The sequence below is a fragment of the Salmo salar genome, chromosome ssa12 (assembly GCF_905237065.1).
Source record: "Salmo salar chromosome ssa12, Ssal_v3.1, whole genome shotgun sequence".
Taxonomy (NCBI): Eukaryota; Metazoa; Chordata; class Actinopteri; order Salmoniformes; family Salmonidae; genus Salmo; species Salmo salar.
The window spans coordinates 46161679-46182112 of NC_059453.1; the positions used below are offsets into that span (position 1 = coordinate 46161679).

A 20434-nucleotide genomic window follows, 5' to 3' on the forward strand; every position below is an offset into this window, starting at 1 on the left:
ATTTTGAATACATTCACTTGGTTCTAGTCATGAAATGTTAAGCGTACATAATGGGAAGTTACTGCTTCCAATTGATGTCAAAATATGTTTTATAATATTTGAGTTAAGGCTTTCTTCTTACAGCGATGGGGTTATACGTTTGCTATTGGATGACTTACATTACAACACAGTACAACACGGCTGGTGTTTTAGGTTGTGTAGCCCTAGCTTCGGATAGTAGTCTACTGTCCCTGTGATTGAGCGTATTTCCAATTCCTCCGCGGTCAATAGAAGCAAAAGAACATCTCCGTAATGAACCACCAAAGTATCGTACAGTGTGTGTGTGTGTGTGTGTGTGTGTGTGTGTGTGTGTGTGTGTGTGTGTGTGTGTGTGTGTGTGTGTGTGTGTGTGTGTGTGTGTGTGTGTGTGTGTGTGTGTGTGTGTGTGTGTGTGGTTATGCATTCAACAGCTCAGAGGGGGACACTAACGTTCCCAGCACAGAAAATACAAATAAAAATTAGGCTTTGGTGGGAAGCCAAATGACATCTTAGGTTTTTTTGTGGTCTAAACAGTTCTGATTAAGTGAATATGTGCTCTTTGAAAGTGCAAGAGCATACATTTGAGTGTTTGTTTGCGTACTGCACAGATGTGTGCGTGCGTGTGTGCGTGCGTGTGTTGTTATGCCTTTGGTGTCTGTTGTCCATATGACCCTGCTTCTGTAGCAGAGATACTGTACAATGTATTCCTGTGGGTCTTTGCATTACTTACTTTAGCATGGTTCATGTGCAAGTGTATGTGTGTGTGTGTGTGTGTGTGTGTGTGTGTGTGTGTGTGTGTGTGTGTGTGTGTGTGTGTGTTGTGTCAGCTAGTTACACACACACACGGAACAGAGGATATAGCTGAGATCAGCAACTCACACCGGCCTGTCAGATATATTGTCAACCGAGCAAAATAATCACAATTGGACTATGTTAGACTATGGAGGTCATTAGGTTAATTATGTTAATTCATTCAAAGCACCATTACAATACGCTTGGAAAACGAAATCAACTCAACCTTTTGTCAGCATATTAACTACCCTGAAAAGGGAGAGAAGTTAACTTTGTGTGTTTGAAACTACCATATGTACAGTAATTGCATATGCACATACGCCAAGCACATAACCTTAGCAAGGACATTCCTGAACAAACTCTGAATAATTTTTTGCTGAAGCGATTACGTTGAATTTTTGACAGTTATCCAGTGACAAATGTAGCACTTTCAATAATTGTCTCTCAACAAAACACAAATCTTTTTCTCGCAAAACAAGGCTAAAAGCCAAACTTTTCCATTTTCTTTCGACAAATTCAACCCTCAAAACATCTCCATTTCCACTGTTTGCTTTTCCCAATTTGTTATGGGATTATTCTACTGGCTTTCGATACAAAAACTGCATTCAAATAATCTACCGTTTGCATGTTCCACCCTCACAAAAGAGCCTCCCCTGTTTTCACCCAAACTAAATCTACTCGCAACGATCTGTTTTCTTAGTGAATCATTGTCGTGTAGCCAGTTCAAAGCTCCACAGACATTCCCCTGTCACTGTGTATTGTATTCTAACTATGCAGTCTGCTCACAGTGTAAGACAGCAGTCAGATGGCACCGTACAAAGATGAGGATTTGAGTGCAAACGACAGAGACAACTTCCATTGCTTTCTGGACCCTTTATTATGCACTTATCTATAGCTTCATGATAGACAGAGTGCTTTTCTGTCTGACTCAGATGGAGCTATGCAGCATGTGAGTGGTATAGCATTGTGTGTACTTTATGAGAGGTATAGAAAGATTCTCGCCTCGACTTACACATGGCAGAAAGGAATACATGGTTGAGTACATTGCTTTTTGAGATTGACACTGAAGGCACATATCCAGTGATTGATCTTATACACTGAGTATACCAAACATTAGGAACACTTTCCTAATATTGCGTTGCACCCCCTTTTGCCCTAGGAACAGCCTCAATTCATCGGGGGAATGGACTTTACAAGGTGTTGAAAGCGTTCCATGAGGAAGCTGGCCCATGTTGACTCCACTGCTTCCCACAGTTGTGTCAAGTTGGCTGGATGTCCTTTGGGTGGTGGACCATTCTTGATACACACGGGAAACTGTTGAGCGCGAAAAACCCAGCAGCATTGCAGTTCTCGACACAAACCAGTGCGCCTGGGACCTACTCACATACCCCATTTAAAGGCATGTCAATCTTTTGTCTTGCCCATTCACCCTCTGAATGGCACACATACACAATCCACATCTCAATTGTCTCAAGGCTTAAAAATCCTTCTTTAACCTGTCTCCTCCCCTTCATCTACACGGAATGAAGTGGATTTAAAAGGTGACATCAATAAGGGATCATAGCTTTCAACTAGATTCATCTGGTTAGTCTATGTCATGGAAAGAGCAGGTGTCCTTAATGTTTTGAATACTCAGTGTACAACCAAACTTCTATGTAATATCTAGTTTGATTCGTTTTTTGGGAGTTCGGTTTTGCTTTTGTGTTTGATAGTAGCCTACTCTCTTGGACTTGTCTCTCTTGACAATCTTTTTTATTTGTATTTATGCTGAAATACAGAACGGCTGTCTGTTCTGAGTCAACTGCACTAAAAATAAGCAACGTGAAGGGTTGAACCTCACACTTTGCCTTTGCTGACTTATGAATCAGCCAGGCAAAAGCGCTCCCAAGGTCGTTCTGTGTTCTGTCAGTGAAGATACCCCAAAAGAAACCTTCCATGGTCCGTGGAGCAAGTTTGCCAGCCAGAAAGCAGCACAGGCAGAAGCCCTCAAACTTCATTGTGAACCCTCGTACCCTTATAAGTAGTAGGGTCATGTATTACATTAGTCATCTGTATAATGTGCTCTTCTATTGACATCTGCATTGGCTGAGATAAGTCAAAGATGAATTCCTGATGGAAGTCTAATCAATAAAGTATATGATCTCTGGATATAGTCATAATTCGTTCACAAAATGTTCCAATTTCAATGGGATTTTGGAGACACTATGCCAGTTGCATATGATTCACAGAGCACCTGAGCTCGAAATATTCAACTATAAGGATATTTAGCTCACTGCTGCCTATATCTATAGCTGAGGGCACCATGCTGCTCCGGGTCATGTTCAGTAGGGCACACGCTAGCAAACCATCTTACAACATTTTTGAAAAGTTTTTGAAACTGAAAACAAAAAAAAAGAGTTCCCTATTAGACAAGTCAAGGCATAGTACCACCCGGTTTTAAATTGTTTCAAAACTTTTCCTCCCTACTGAACACTACCCGAGTGTCAGAGTCAGCCACACAGGTCACAACCCTCATTTATATTATACAGAGAGTTGATCTCATACCCTGTATTTACTGTTGCAGTATCCATACTGTTGTAGTACAACATTATAAATTCACCTCACTGTTGACTGGAAGATCAACAAGAAGTGAAAACTATGCGAGACACGTAAACAGACCGTGGGTAGAGGAAAGGAGGAGGAAGAAGGGGGTTCACTCAAGGTTTTAATAGAATGTTGACAGGTAATAGACCTACACACACACACACACACACACACACACACACACACACACACACACACACACACACACACACACACACACACACACACACACACACACACACACACACACACATATACACACACACACACACACCTCCAAGGCTGAGCCTCACCAGAGGCTTTCATTGTGGGTCTGAGATTGTTAAAAAGTTTGTCGACATACAATGTCATGAAAAACATATGATGTGTTGTTATAAGCAACTTTTACCGTCAGGGCCGGACTAGCACAGCTATGGCCCCGGGCACCTACCTCCAGGGGGCCCCCACACCCGATATACTGTATAGTTAACTTTCTGCACATTTGCCATGGGGCAGACAGAAGAATGTGCAGTTTTGTAGCTTATCTCATGCTATTTTACACATTTTGCCTGACCTCCAGGTGGCCCACAACTGACGTATTCATATGCTATCTTTCTTTGGGGTGGGGGGCCCCAGGGTACGTGTCCTGCATGCTCGTTTTGTAATCCGGTCCTGTTAACCATACTTTTCTGCACTCTCTTTTTTTCTTACTGTGTAAATATTGACAGAGAAAGTCAAGCGAGACCACCTATGTTTTCGAAAAACAATTTTTTTTGCTGCTGGAGGCACATTTGTCCCTCAAAAGACAAACTGGTAGCTAAACCAGACAATCTGTGTCTAAATCACAGTGTTCTGCGGTACCTGGGAGGCATTCTCTTGGTAGCAATTCACAACCTTTTTAAATAGCAGCATTACAGGCCCAGTCAGCCTGCTGAAGAATCTGGCAGCTACATGCTTAGCCAGTGAGTAATATCATTATGTAAGCCTAGGCCAGGAGGGCTGGCATAGCTCAGTCCCTGTAGCCACATATCTCCATGTTTGAACTGCATACTGTACAGACAGGGACCAGTGAGAGAGACTACTGTGTATGGGTGTGTCCCAAATGGCACCTTATTTTCTTTCAGTGCACAACTTTTGACCAAGGCCATGGTCAAAAGTAGTGCACTATATAAGGAAAAGGTTGCCTTTTGGGACACACATTGTATGAAACCACTGAAAAATTATTCAGGCTCAACATTTCAGACCGCTGCGGGAAAATGAGAGTGATATTACGCAATATGCTGTTTATGCAATGGGACTGACATGAGACTGAGTGCATGGGCTCAGGACTGTACAGTATGGTATCTTTGTGGTATCATATCAATGGCGTCTTTAGGATAGCTGTATTCCTATAGGAATGGATTGCAGTTGCCATTTGTGATGGAAGTGGAGTGTGGAGGATTAAATCTACTGTTCCTGAATCCAAGCCAAAGACGTTTTTTTGTTTGTACAGTACCAGTCAAAAGTTTGGACACACCTATTCATTCAAGGGTTTTTCTTTCTTTTAACTATTTTCTACATTGTAGAATAATAGTGAAGACATCAAAACTACTAAATAACACATATGCAATCATGTAGTAACCAAAAAAACTGTTAAACAAATCAAAATATATTTTACATTTTAGATTCTTCAAAGTAGCCACCCTTTGCCTTGATGACAGCTTTGCACACTCTTGGCATTCTCTCAACCAGCTTCATGGGCTAGTCACCTGGAATGGTGTGCCTTGTTAATTTGTGGTATTTCTTTCCTTCTTAACTTCTTGCGGATTAGTAGGACGCTCAAATTCAAATTAAATTACTCTAAATATTAAACTTTCATGAAATCACAAGTGCAATACATCAAAATAAAGCTTAACTTGATGTTAATCCAGCCGCCGTGTCAGATTTCAAAAAGGCTTTAAAATATATTTTGATTTGTTTAACAGTTTTTGGGTTACTACATGATTCCATATGTGTTATTTCATAGTTTTGATGTCTTCACTATTATTCTACAATGTAGAAAATAGTAAAAAGAAAGAAAAACCCTTGAATGAGTAGGTGTGACCAAACCTTTGACTGGTGCTGTATACGTATGCACATGTGTGTGTGCCTGTGTGTGTGTATGCCTGTGTGTACAGTGCCTGTGTGTACAGTGCCTGTGTGTACAGCGTATGTGTATGTACAGTATGTCCGTGTAAGTATGGGTGTATCTGACAGGTTGTGCGGTGTGCGAGCGTGCACGTGTTCTTGTGTTTATGTATGCATGCCTGTTTGTGTGTGTGCATGTTTACGTGCACGCTCGCATGCATGTGTGTGATAGAGTTCCTCCATAAGCCAGTCTGGTCCTTGCATTCCACTCATTGGCGGAGCCCCGAGCATGCAGACCCCTTTCTGGCTAATCGGGGAAGAATATTATGTTGAGACACGTGTAACATTAAGTCCAGATCTGAGTAAATAATATAACATGCGACTGCTTACATTACAGGTAACAATACCCTGCAGCTGTGCCTAGAGCTTTGCTGCACTACATTGCCTAGAAAAAGAAAGACGGAATGGCCATGACAGCCAATGAATTAGTTTGTAGCGCTGCTGGCTTTTAAAAGAACATTTGATCGTGTAATATAGGATTTAGAATGCATAAGATATCATGTATAGGTACAATGCATATTTTGAACTGTAGCTCATGAGAAAAAGATCATACTTTAAGTGCTGAAAAGATAGGCTTGTGTCATGTCGTAATACTATACCATTGGGTGTAGAGCAAGTTCTCCTCTCCCCCACCCTCCATTGTTATCGTTCCATGTCCTAACCTTCAACATTGGTTCCCCCGTGTTTGTTCCCTCTCTGGGCTGCTGTGCAGAGATTGGTTGAGCAGTGACTAAGGGCTAAATTAACCGACTAGGCGAATGTTTGCTTAGGTGTCTGTTAGTCTAGCTGGGGGGGAAGTCCCTATAGCAGCGAAAAGCCACCACTGTGGCTGAGGGGACGACGACGACGACGACATTATAATTTCATATTGTGTGCTTGCTTCCTGCGGACACACTTCGTTACTATGGCTGAAATTATAGTAATAGTCTAAATGTAATGTGTGTTGCTTTGATGCATCGAATAAACAGAGAAATCAGCATAAGTATGTGTTTTGTAAAGCACACATTGGCATATAAAAAAAAAGAAGCAGTTTATGGCATTCAAATTAGTGTGCGAGAACAAGGACTCTTTCCTCTCCATTTATCAACAGCCATGTCTTCCATTGTCAACTTTTTTACTTCCATGCCATTAAGGATGTAGACAAGGATGCTACACATGTCCAAGCAAACATGAGCAACTGATTTGACTAAACGTATAAACCCACCCAGTTTCACTTCATTTCACATTTGGAATGAGAAATATCTGTTGGTATATGAACATATATACACCCATCCCGCCCATGTCTCCTGTCTCGGTAAACATCTATATTCCTCTGCGTGTGAATTAGGGCAAAGAATTCAGGGGTGAACCTGTCCCCTGCAACCAAATTCACAATTCGGGCAAAGAGGAGAGCACTGAGAGAGGGAGAGATACATGTAGAGGTGGAAATAATAATAATAATAATAATAATAATAATAATAATAATAATAATAATAATAATAATAGAACAAGAGGTTCTAACAAAAATTAAGAAAGAGAGAATATACAAAAGCTAGAGAATGACAGAGAAAGAGAACATGAAAAAGAGTGGTAGAAAGAGAAAACTAGAGAAAGAGAGAATAAAGAATAAAGGAAAAGAGTGAACACAAAAATCTAAAAGAAAGAATTGGCAACATTGGAGGGGAGGGGAGAAAGGGAACGAGACCACACGACTTCTCCTCTCCGCTTGAAGTAAGGGAGTGAATAAGTGTCAAGAGTTTGGCTGTGTGGTGCCAGCACTCTAATGAGACCTGTCAGGGCCTGTTAGCAGGCCCAGGCCTCCCTGTGTCCTCGACAGCCTGCGGACAGCTGTTATTAGCCCCGTAATGGCATGCCACAGGGCCAGATAAGGCCTGGCACAGCCTGGAAAACCTTCCTATCATCTTTTCTTGTAGCTCCCTCACTTGAGAATAGGGTGACGGCAATAGCGACGCAGCAGAGAAGCTTTCCCCAATGACAGAACTGGTCTATCATGACTACGGAGCACATTTACGAGACTTGGGATGAGGGAGAAGCCAAGATTGTCCAGAGAGCTTGTGGGTAAAAGTGTGAGGTCACAGTCTGTGACGACTAGGAGGAGCAGGTTGGATTTGTAAGGGCTGGTTTCCGCAAACCAGATTAAGCCTTGATTTAAGAGCATGATCATTGGAGAGTCTTCATTGAAAGTGCTTTATAGTCCCAAATAAGTCTGGCAAACCAGCCCAAAAACCACAACCTGTAGGTCTCTTGGATTTCCTTGCTGTTTTCTAGTGTGATAGTGTTTGATATCAGTGCTGGTTTGTCTTTTCTGTTAGACCACAACACATAATCCAATTCAAAAACGTACGCAATAATACTGTAACATCAGACCTATGTCAATATCTAGCAATCGGAGAAAGTTGTTTATGGTTAAATCGGTAAAAGGATACTTAATGGATGTGATAGAGAAGTGAATGTCGGGGCGACAAAACCCTTTCAGATAGCTCCAGCATCCTCCCTATCACGTCCATTATTTCAGTAACCGAGTGGACAAAATACTCTGGAAAGGGTCACATTTTTTGCAACGGCCTCTGTAATATGGCCCCTATCGGGTTGGAAGCTCTGCTTCAGCTCTGATAAGCCCTGTGTTTATTGTCCGACTTCCATTATTTCAACCTGGAGAACCACTGCCCATCAGCCCTCTGCTGCGGTGCCTTCCATCCTCACTCATTACCTCAATGTCAAGAGGAGGTGAGAAAGAGAGAGAGAGAGCTCTGTAGTTCTACATTATGTATTTCTATCTGAACCTTCATGTGTTTCAGATCCTTGAATGCCACTATAACCTTTTTAAGCACCTGCTCTGCAACAAGACACAACCTGATGAAAACCTACACATTCAACATGCAAATCACTGATGCCATTCCCCATGTTTTCTCTGCATGGACTATCTTTACATGTGAGATATCTGGGCACGTCGCGATGTTAACGGGGAAACGTTTCAGACAGGAGAGAGTTAAGTCTCTTATCGCTGGTCTCCAGAAGACATTCCTACTAGAGGCCACCGTCCACTGGTTTCCTGCCTTCTTGCCCCTGCCCTATTTTTTACCTCGCTAGCAGCTCTAGAATACCAAGGGCAGCTTTTTCCTTGTCACTCGCACGTTTCCTGCCATTCTCACTTTGACATTTTTCTTCATCGTTAGGTTCAAAGGGCTCCACCATTTACGTGTCATAACTACTTTTTTTTACCAAACTGTTCATATTCCAATTTTTCACTAGTCTCCTTGTCCTTTCGGTCTTAGGAGGGTTTAGCGTTGGATTTCTTTAGGTGTTCATTTGAGACCATTCCTGGTGCAGATAACCTTTATTAAATCGCTCCCTATCGCAGTCTGTTGTCCCCACATGCTTAAGATGTCAACCGCTGTTCCAGGCAAGCTATGGGAACTGAACTAAATGACTATCGCTCCATAGCACTCACTTTTGTCATCATGAGTGGCTAGTCAAGGACCATATCACCTCCCACTTTACCCCTACAACTTGCATTCCGCCCCAACAGATCCATGGATGACACAATCGCCATTGCACCACACACCACCCTATCCCACCTGGAAAAGAGGAATACCTACGTGAGAATGTGGTTCATCAACTACAGCTCAGCTTTCAACACCATAGCGCCCCCCAAGCTTGTCACTAAACTCAGGGCCCTGGGTCTGAACTCATCCCTGTGCAACTGGTTCCTGGACTTCATGTCGGGCCGACCCCAAGTGGTGAGGGTATGGAACAAAAACGAGACGGCCTACCGGGAGGAGGTTGAAGCCCTGGAAGAGTGGTGCCAGGGCAATATCCTCTCCCTCAACGTCAACAAAACCAAGGAGCTGATCGTGGACTACAGGAGACAGATCAGAGAGCACGCGCTCATCCACATCGATAGGGCCACAGTGGGGAGGGTCAAAATCTTCAAGTTCCTCGGCGTGCACATCACTGAGGACCTGAAATGGTCCCATGACATCGACACCACAGTGTGCTCCATTGGGGGCACACTGCCTGCCCTCCAGGACATTTGCAGCACTCTATGTCGAAGGAAGGACAAGAAGATCATTAAGGACCTCAGCCACCCGGGTAACGGACTGTTCACTCTAATGCTGTCTGGCAGACGGTACAGGTGCATCAGAGCCGGGACCAAAAGGCTTGGAAACAGCTTCTATCACCAGGCCATCAGACTGTTGAAGAGCCACCATAAGCTGTCTACCTCCCCGGTACTCAGTCCTGCACCTTAAATACTTTTTTGCACACATACTCCCACACACTCACACAAGCCTCGTACACACAGGCATAAACACCCACTCTCTCTCTCTCTCACACACACACACACACACACACACACACACACACACACACACACACACACACACACACACACACACACACACACACACACACACACACACACACACACACACACACACACACACAGCCAACGCTGCTGTACCATTTATAAATAGAGACATTAAACACTAGACACTTCCTGGTACTTTTTATACTGTTTTTCACACTGTGCATTTAAAGTTTAACCAAATACATTTAAACTTTAACCAAATACATTTAAACTCAGTTTTTCACAATTCCTGATATCTAATCCTAGTAAAGATTCCCTGTCTTAGGTCAGATAGGATCACCACTTTATTTTAAGAATGTGAAATGTCAGAATAATAGTAGAGAGAATGATTTATTTCAGGTTTTACTTCTTTCATCACATTCCCAGTGGGTCAGAAGTTGACATACACTCAATTAGTATTTGGTAGCGTTGCCTTTAAATTGTTTAACTTTGGTCAAACGTTTCGGCTAGCCTTCCACAAGCTTCCCACAATAAGTTGGGTGAATTCTGGCCCATTCCTCCTGACAGAGCTGGTGTAACTGAGTCAGGTTTGTAGGCCTCCTTGCTCGCACACGCCTTTTCAGTTCTACCCACACATTTTCTATAAGATTGAGGTCAGGGCTTTGTGATGGCCACTCTAATACCTTGACTTTGTTGTCCTTAAGCCATTTTGCCACAACTTTGGAAGTATGCTTGGGGTCACTGTCCATTTGGAAGACCCATTTGCGACCAAGCTTTAACTTCCTGACTGATGTCTTGAGATGTTGCTCCAATATATCCACATCATTTTCCTGCCTCATGATGCCATCTATTTTGTGAAGTGCACCAATCTCTCCTGCAGCAAAGCACCCCCACAACATGATGCTGCCACCCCCGTGCTTCACGGTTGGGATGGTGTTCTTCGGCTTGCAAGCCTCCCCCTTTTTGCTCCAAACATAACGATGCTCAATATGGCCAAACAGTTCTATTTGTGTTTCATCAGACCAGAGGACATTTCTCCAAAAAGTATGATCTTTGTCCCCATGTGCAGTTGCAAACCGTAGTCTGGCTTTTTTATGGCGGTTTTGGAGCAGTGGCTTCTTCCTTGCTGAGCGGCCTTTCAGGTTATGTCGACATAGGACTCGTTTTACTGTGGATATATATACTTTTGTACCTGTTTCCTCCAGCATCTTCACAAGGTCCTTTGCTGTTGTTCTGGGATTGATTTGCACTTTTCGCACCAAAGTACGTTCATCTCAAGGAGACAGAACGCATCTCCTTCCGGTTTGACGGCTGCATGGTCCCATGGTGTTTATACTTGTGTACTATTGTTTGTACAGATGAACGTGGTTCCTTCAGGCATTTGGAAATTGCTCCCAAGGATGAACCAGACTTGTGGAGGTCTACAATTTTTTTCTGAGGTCTAGGCTGATTTCTTTTGATTTTCCAATGATGTCAAGCAAAGAGGCACTGAGTTTGAAGGTAGGCATTGAAATATATCCACAGGTACACCTCCAATTGACTCAAATGATGGCAATTAGCCTATCAGAAGCTTCTAAAGCCATGACATCATTTTGGGGAATTTTCCAAGCTTTTTGAAGTAGAGGTCGACCGATTAATCAGAATGGAAGATTAATTAGGGCTGATTTCAAGTTTTCATAACAATCGGTAATCGGTATTTTTGGCCACCGATTTGCGGATTTTTTAAATAATTTTTTTAATGTATCATTTTTTTTTTTAAACCTTTATTTAACTAGGCAAGTCAGTTAAAAAACACATTCTTATTTTCAATGACGGCCTAGGAACGGTGGTTTTTTTTACTGCCTTGTTCAGGGGCAGAACGACAGATTTTTACCTTGTCAGCTTGGGGATGCAACCTTATGTTAACAAGCCCAACGCTCTAACCACCTGCTTTACGTTGCCATGGTAAGTTGCTAGCTAGCATTAAACTTATCTTATAAATCAATCAATCAATCATAAACACTAGTTAACTACACATGGTTGATGATATTACTAGTTTATCTAGCCTGTCCTGCTTTGCATATAATCGATGTGGTGCGCATTGGCGAAAAAGGACTGCCTTTGCTCCGACATGTACCTAACCATAAACATCAATGTCTTTCTTAAAATCAATACTCAAGTATATATTTTTAAACCTGCATATTTAGTTAATATTGCCTGCTAACATACATTTCTTTTAACTAGGGAAAATGTGTCACTCTCTTGCAAACAGAGTCAGGGTATATGCAGCAGTTTGGGCCGCCTGGCTTGTTGCGAACTGTGAAGACTATTCCTTCCTAACAAAGACAGCAGACTTCGCCAAACGGGGATGATTTAACAAAAGCGCATTTGCGAAAAAAAGCACAATCGTTGCACGACTGTACCTAACCATAAACATCAATGCCTTTCTTAAAATCAATACACATTTTTAAACCTGCATATTTAGCTAAAATCCAGGTTAGCAGGCAATATTAACCAGGTGAAATTGTGTCAGTTCTCTTGCATTCATTGCACGCAGAATCAGGGTATACAGAATCTGGCTCGTTGCGAACTAATTTGCCAGAACTTTACGGAACTATGAAATAACATTGTAGGTTGTGCGATGTAACAGGAATATTTAGACTTATGGATGCCACCCGTTAGATAAAATAGGGAAAGGTTCCGTATGTCACTGAAAGAATAATGTTTTCGAGATGATAGTTTCTGGATTTGACCATATTAATGACCTAAGGTTTATTATATTATAATTAAGTCTATGATTTGATATTTGATAGAGCAGTCTGACTGAGCGGTGGTAGGCAGCAGCAGGCTCGTAATAGTCAAAGGTATATGGTTTAGAGAGAAATAGTCGACGCGTCATAATTCCTGTAATAACTTGCGTCTGAACTTGAAAGGGGTTCCTTCGTTATTTTACCATTCATGTCTTCCATAGAGAATGTCTTGATCTACTTCAAATAAGGTCTGTGTTTTGTGCTTAAACCGCCTCGGCGTTTTGATACCCGTGTAAATCTCACTAGGTAACGTTTGTCAACATATTTTCATAAATCCACTCTACAAAAAAATGTATCTTCGCTTATATTGATCAGAGTTATATCCTATGGATATCTACACAGTTATAAAATTGGCAAGGTGGTGTAAGCCTAAACCAAACACAGACCTTATTTTAAGTTAATCTAAAAATATCCTATGGAATAAATGAAGGAACCGCTTTTCAGATTTTGCTAGAAGGTGTCATGGGAATTATGACTCGCACTTTGGTAGTCAATTATTACCATGCCCATTATTAAAATAGGATTTCCTGCAAGTAGATGTTCTTACCAACTTGCCAAAAGTTTGTTTGTATAGTTTGTTAACAAGACATTTGTGGAGTGGTTTAAAAACGAGTTTTAATGACTCCAACCTAAGTGTATGTAAACTTCCGACTTCAACTGTATATTACATTTTCTCAACATAGCTCATTCTAAATATATCTACTGCTGTACATTGCATTTTTGTTATACTGTTTATACACACCGCATATTTATATACTGGACACTTGACATAGGTCACTCAAATATAGCTACTGCTGTACATATACATTCTTAGTATATATTTCTGGTGTATATGTGCATTTGGATTATTGATACAGTGTCATTTGGGTTGTTAATTGGATTAGTTATGACATTTCTTGATTTCTTGTTTTTAGTTTTGATTATTTGTGTACTTGTTTGACATTTTACTGCACTGTTAGGAGCTAGTAACACAAGCATTTCGCTGCACCCGCTATAACAAATCTGCTAAACTGTGTATGTGATGAATTCATTTTGTTCAAACGCTGTCAAAAATGATCTGTTTCAGGTTGTCTTTGTCAGGTTGAACGTTTCAGTGATTCTTTGTCAGGTTGAATGTTTCAGTGTGTCTTTGTCAGGTTGAATGTTTCAGTGATTCTTTGTCAGGTTGAATGTTTCAGTGATTCTTTGTCAGGTTGAACGTATCAGTGTGTCTTTGTCAGGTTGAATGTTTCAGTGATTCTTTGTCAGGTTGAATGTTTCAGTGATTCTTTGTCAGGTTGAATGTTTCAGTGATTCTTTGTCAGGTTGAACATATCAGTGTGTCTTTGTCAGGTTGAACGTTTCAGTGATTCTTTGTCAGGTTGAACGTATCAGTGTGTCTTTGTCAGGTTGAACGTATCAGTGTGTCTTTGTCAGGTTGAACGTATCAGTGTGTCTTTGTCAGGTTGAATGTTTCAGTGATTCTTTGTCAGGTTGAATGTTTCAGTGATTCTTTGTCAGGTTGAATGTTTCAGTGATTCTTTGTCAGGTTGAACGTATCAGTGTGTCTTTGTCAGGTTGAACGTATCAGTGTGTCTTTGTCAGGTTGAACGTATCAGTGTGTCTTTGTCAGGTTGAATGTTTCAGTGATTCTTTGTCAGGTTGAATGTTTCAGTGATTCTTTGTCAGGTTGAACGTATCAGTGTGTCTTTGTCAGGTTGAATGTTTCAGTGATTCTTTGTCAGGTTGAACGTATCAGTGTGTCTTTGTCAGGTTAAATGTTTCAGTGTGTCTTTGTCAGGTTGAATGTTTCAGTGATTCTTTGTCAGGTTGAATGTTTCAGTGTGTCTTTGTCAGGTTCAATGTTTCTGCGTGTCCTTGTCAAGTTAAATGTTTCAGTGTGTCTTTGAATGGTTGAATGCCAGGGAGACAATCAATACAAATCTTTGGCCTAAGAAATGGAAAGCGCCTTGTAAAAAAAACAAATGATATCAATAATATGGTCAAGTAGAAGTCTACCACAATTCATGCAGATGATTTTATATGCGCGTGTGCATCGATACTGGTTCATAACACCATGGCGTATAATTGGAAGCTACTTGCACCTTGCGATGCATTACAGAAAAGGTTTGAACGCTGTGGGACTACCAATGGCACATGCACTTAAGAGTGTGCACTGATAATATTGTCCATTGTCTAACTGAAGGTTATTTCCAAAGCTAAACACTGAAACGAGATAAAAGGCTAGATAAAAGTATTTTCCCCTAATTCTACTCTAGTGCATGAGCATAAACGCTATTATAGTCAGTTTGATGGATGTACAGTGATGCCGCTGAGATGGTAAAATGACCTTCTTGGTGCCATATTAAACTAGGGATACCTTTTCCAGGCTCAAGGATGCCTTCATAACCCCTATATAAGGACTGCACGCTTCCCACCAAACCCTGTCACCATCCTTTTACATTACATTTCCTTATGGATGACTTCTGAAGCATCAACGTGGGTCTTACAAAGGGTTTAATACACAACGGCAGGTAGTCTAGTGGTTCTAACTTTGGGCCAGTAACCGAACGGTCGCAAGCTTAGAATCACAGAGCCGACAAGGTGAAAAATCTGTCTGTGCCCTTGAGCAAGGCACTTAACCCTAATTGCTCCAGGGTCGCCGTTGATAACGGCAGACCCTGGCCGTGACCCCACTCTCCGAGGGGGAGTTGGGATATACATTTTCAAACCACACATGCGTATTAAAGACATGCTCCGGGAACTTTGGCGACTAGTAAGTACTATTAAGCCTTCCTCTTTGGGCTGGATGTGTCAATGTGTAGTTCATACATTCATAATCTGTGAGCAGAATTACTGTCTTACCTCAATTAGCCACGAAATCCCTAGTTTGAAAGCAACTGTTTCCTGGAAGCTTTGCAGCGTAATTTTCCCTACAATTTCCCCCTAGGTGGGCCAGTCCATTAGCAATTCTAATTCTTCCGCCCCTCACTATTTGAGTGACAGCTAGCAAGATGCACACACAGCAGAGAGAGAAAGAGAAAGAAAGAACAATGACGTGGTGCACATATCTGCACATACTGTATGTGAATTTTTGGGGGACCCCTTTGGTTTACTGGCTAAAAAGTATACATAAGTATAGAATCTCTTTAATACCCACTTGTACATTTGTGAAAAAGGACAACTTTAAGAACCTACCAAATGATTGGTATTTTTTCATTTAAAGTGGGACCATATTGTTTGTTGTTGCCCTGCCACTCATGCATTCATGAATGTCAACACTATTTCCCTACTTCTTAAAGGTGTAAGGTAAATGGTATTGGAAGCCTGTCAGACTACTGGAGGAGGACATGCACAGCTGTCTAAGAGAGCCTTTTTCAACTTTATCTCTCAATCAGAAGGTGTGTATGTGTGTGCGCATGTGCATGCATGCATGTTTGTGCACATGCATATTTGAGTCTGTGTGTGTGCAGGCGTGCATGTAATTGTGTGTGTGCATTCATGTGTGTGTACGTGTGCCTCATAATAATAGACTAGAGAAATGGAGACTGCTGCACTTGGCCATGTGAGAACGGTTCACGAGACGAAGGCAAATAAAGGCAGTCTGGCTTCACTGAAATGGAAAGGCTGTAATCAAACCATAAATCAGAAATCCCTCAACTTCTTCTCCACATCTTTCTCTATGTGTGTGTGTGTGTGTTTTAGATCAATGAGAAATGCATTTGTGCTGCTGTGTATCAGTGGTTATGCATCTTAGATACCTCAATTTATGTCTTGCTGAAAAGTTCTAGTCAATACATTTGGACAAATAAGCGAATCTCCACCGTAACCTCATTTTAAAAGCTGGCGTTGGCAAAATCAGAGCTATTTGATGAAATATCTGTATGTCAAAGGAAGTTTTGACTCGCCCATTTAAAATAAGCAATTCAGATTTTATAACATGAAATATTGCCACACCTCACTTTTCAATTTGTGTGCGAGTGTGTTAGTGAGTGCACGCATTGTGCCTGTGTGCACACTGCACACACATACGCACGATTGAGTTTATGGATGCATGTTTGTGTGCACCCCTTTGTCTGTGCAAGTGTGCATCTGTGTGTTTGCGGCATGTGTGTGCGTGTGTGTGTGTGTGTGTGTGTGTGTGTGTGTGTGTGTGTGTGTGTGTGCGTTCGTGCGTGCGTGCGTGCATGCGTGTGTGTGTGCGTGCATGTGTGCGTGCATGTGTGTGTGTGTGTGTGCGAGCATGCACGTGTACATGTGGCGTGTATTTATTTGTCCATGACTTTGAGAGAGAGAACCACCTGGTGTGTTTTAATATCTGGCGAACAGTGGGGTCATTGTCTGAGCAGTGTGATACTGTACTGAGTGACCCATTTAGGGCACAGGCACTGAGCTGACAAGGCACTGTTATGTCTAGGACATCTGGAGGGCCTGAGGCACTGGAGTATGACTGAATCCATTCCATAGAAAGAAAAACATATCTGACAGAGGGACCCAGACACATTCTTACCTATGCTGACCCACAGAGAAAGAGCTGATCCTAGATGTTCAGGAAAAAAAATTTGATGGAGATTTTTTTTTCATTTGATCGCTCCATGGGAATTTCTGGAAGGGAGTCAAGGGTTTCTCTCTCTCTCTAAAGCTGTCTTCTAATTTGCTGCTGAGATTTTGGGGCTGTGGTTTTGCTAGTGCTGTGGTAGCCTGAGAGGCTTGCACAGCAGAAATGTTCAAAGGCGATTGAGTGATAAGTTGAGGGCTTTGAGCGAAGAGTGTTTATTTATTTGTAAAGTCATTTGCGTAAATGATGGGGTTTTCATGAAGATCAAAGCAGAAGTGGGAAATGAAAGGGTTTAGTGCTAGGGGGAATGCCTATTGGAACTCAGCTAAAACAACCATTGAACGCACAAACCAAATGTTGCAATTTCAGTGTTGCATGTTTTATAGTATACAGTGCTCAAATCTGTCCAATGAAATAAGAGCATTGCGTTTTATGTAAATGAGTGCATTCTGTGCTGCAAAAATGAGCAAAGGATACACACTGAATGTTTTCCCCGGGGAAAAGGAAATTATTCAAAATAGATGAAGACACAATTTGCACTAACAGTGGGAAGAAAAACTATTATTTACTGTTTTTTAACATCCATGTTTCTGCAAAAGAAGAAACTAAAAGTACACATCTAATGGTTGCTCAACTAGTAATATAATTATTTCAAAGGCTGAATATTTTCACTAATTTCACTGTCTCCCTTCTGGATTACTACCATGAGGCTGATAGAAAGATAGACAAACAACAGTAACCAACCCAACGCATCCCAAATGGCAGACAAACATAAAGTATATACCTTCACTTCAATGAAACTGCACACGCTTAATTAAACCAATGCCAAAGCCAACTGGCTTTGCAAACTGTCATTTCCATTTTTTACTAAACCGTTCAGTAATTCCAGCATCCTGGGGTAATTCATATTTGTTAAGGAAAGGCAATTGCTGGTGAAGATTGAATCATCGGTCCTTGTTTCATTTTCCATGTAATTAAATCAGCTAATAAAAAAAGAAGATGTAAACTCACAAATGATTTAGGGAAAATTAGCATTTTTAATCACAGTAGATTACTTTAATAACTCAATAAATCTGTCGCAGCTGGAGCGTCTGCGAATGTTGTCACAGCCACTTAGTTCTGCAATTGCAACCAATATCGCCTGATGAGAGAGACAGAGAGAGAGAGAAAGAAGGAGACAGAGAGAGGGGATGAATAGAGAGGTAGAAAGAAGAGACAGAGAAAGAGGATTGAAAAAGATAGAGAGCGAGGCCTCTGAAGCGTGGGAGGGCTTGTTCCTCTCAGAGAAAACCACCACTCACAGCTATTAACTGATAATCCTCAATTAGCTCAGCCTTCACCTTAAGATGCATGAAGCCTGTTTACCGTGTTGTCCCCTTTGTGCTCTGGTACTTGTGAGAGTGCAGCCTAGCGCTACTCTAGCATGCTATGCTAAATCCCCACGCTCTTTAAAGTACTGAGAATGCAAGTTATGGAAGGCTAGGCTATACTGTGCAGCCTAGCAATACTGTAGCATGCTACCCTAAATCCCCATGCTCTGTACAGTACTGAGGAGACTAGTCGTGGAAGGCTAGGCCATATGGGGCACGCTTTGAGAGCCAAATCAAGATGACAGAAAGGTGCTAACATGCTTTGACTCTTACTGATGTCAGACGTTCCATGCCAGGGTGAGGGGGTACAGTGCCCACCTGTTCTGACTACTCTCTATTCATGATTGCACAACCTCTCTGTCAACCTCTAAGAAACCAAAGCATGAGCAAGCAAATATTGTACCATCCAATGTGTATTCTGTTCCTGTGGAGTCTTTGCTCAAACAGAGGTACTAGCAGTGGTACACTAAAGAGAGAGAAAGAAAAAGTGTGTGTGTGTGTGTGTGTGTGTGTGTGTGTGTGTGTGTGTGTGTGTGTGTGTGTGTGTGTCAGTGGAGGCTCCTCAGAGGAGAAAGGGGAGAACCATCCTCCTCAGTGAATTTCATAAAAATAACATTTTTAAAACATTGAAAAAGTTATCCAGTTTAGAGAAAACTATACTAAATATGTTCACGCCACCAAAAAATTGTTTAAAACACACTGTTTTGAAATGAAGGTCTACAGTAGCTTCAACAGCACTCACCATACAGCTAGCTTCCATCCTCCTCTTGGTACATTGACTTCAATACAAAACCTAGGAGGCTCTTGGTTCTCACCCCCTTCCATAGACTTACACAGTAATTATGGCAACTTCCGGAGGCCGTCCTCCAACCTATCAGAGCTCTTGCATCATGAACTGACATACTGTCCAACCAATCAAAGGATCAGAAAATGTATCTAGTACTGAAAGCATAAGCTACAGCTAGCTAGCACTGCAGTGCATAAAATGTGGTGAGTAGTTGACTCAAAGAGAGAGAAAGACAATAGTAGAACAGTTTTGAACAAATTAATTTCTTCAAAAAATGAAGGAGAAGCAAGAGAGAGAGAAAGAGAGAGATTTCATTAAAAAAATCAATTTAAGTTTCTCTTACTTAGCTAGAAAATGCAGCTGGCTAGTTTAGTTACTCAAACACCCAGCTCAAACAGAGGGATGCTATGTTAGCTAGCTGGCTATGACTATCCAACACAACACTGGAACTCTTCCAAATCAAGGTAAGCTTTTGGTTTTATTAATGTATTGCCACCGGGCCCACCGGTGTAACTGCTTACTGACTATACACGGTAACGTTACTGTATGATTGTAGCGGGTTTACTAACGCATTAGACTAGGACGTTACTTTAGCTAATATGGAGACAACAATGTAGGCTGTGTGTAGCGGTTATGACATGGTTTGGCTTGGAAAGGTTTTTTTGCCTGGTCACATACAGCTGATGTGTTTGTGCATTGAAGTCCACAAATGAAGGGAAAAGGTGAGAGGAAGTGAGTACATTGAGACGAGAAGGAATACAAAGTGGCTACTATGAAAGTGAACTGTGTTTGTTTATGCGTGATCAGGGGTATATTCATTTTGCCAATTCTGTTGAAAAATGTTTCTTAAACGGAAGCAAACGAAACAGGGATGAAAATACCTGAATTTGTCCAATTTAAACTCTCGTTTGCAACTGTTGGACAAATGATTACACCCTAGATCAGCTAGATGCAGGCAAGAGTGTGCAAGGCAGTATTGAATGTGTCACTGTCTGTCCATGTGTCACTGTCTGTCATCTCAAATGTTTCTCTCGACCTACGTTGTAAACTTTCATTCATAGACTAGGTTGTACCAACTTCATGATGAGTATAGGGAATATTTGA

The 20434-nt window shown here is 41.5% G+C and overlaps 1 protein-coding gene across 9 annotated transcripts in view; it reads right to left on the reverse strand.

Annotated features, from left to right (window-relative positions):
- Window positions 1-20434, reverse strand: part of LOC106565275 (TOX high mobility group box family member 2) — a 142522-nt gene that overhangs the window by 97425 nt on the left and 24663 nt on the right. The window contains exon 1 of one of the 9 annotated variants that reach the window (XM_045691415.1): window positions 6138-6286. The exons of the other annotated variants lie outside the window; for them this stretch is intronic. Within the exon in view, the coding sequence (XP_045547371.1) occupies window positions 6138-6209 (72 nt within the window). The 5' untranslated portion in view covers window positions 6210-6286. Of the gene's footprint in view, window positions 1-6137; window positions 6287-20434 lie in introns of those variants that run through there. 9 annotated transcript variants of the gene reach the window in all.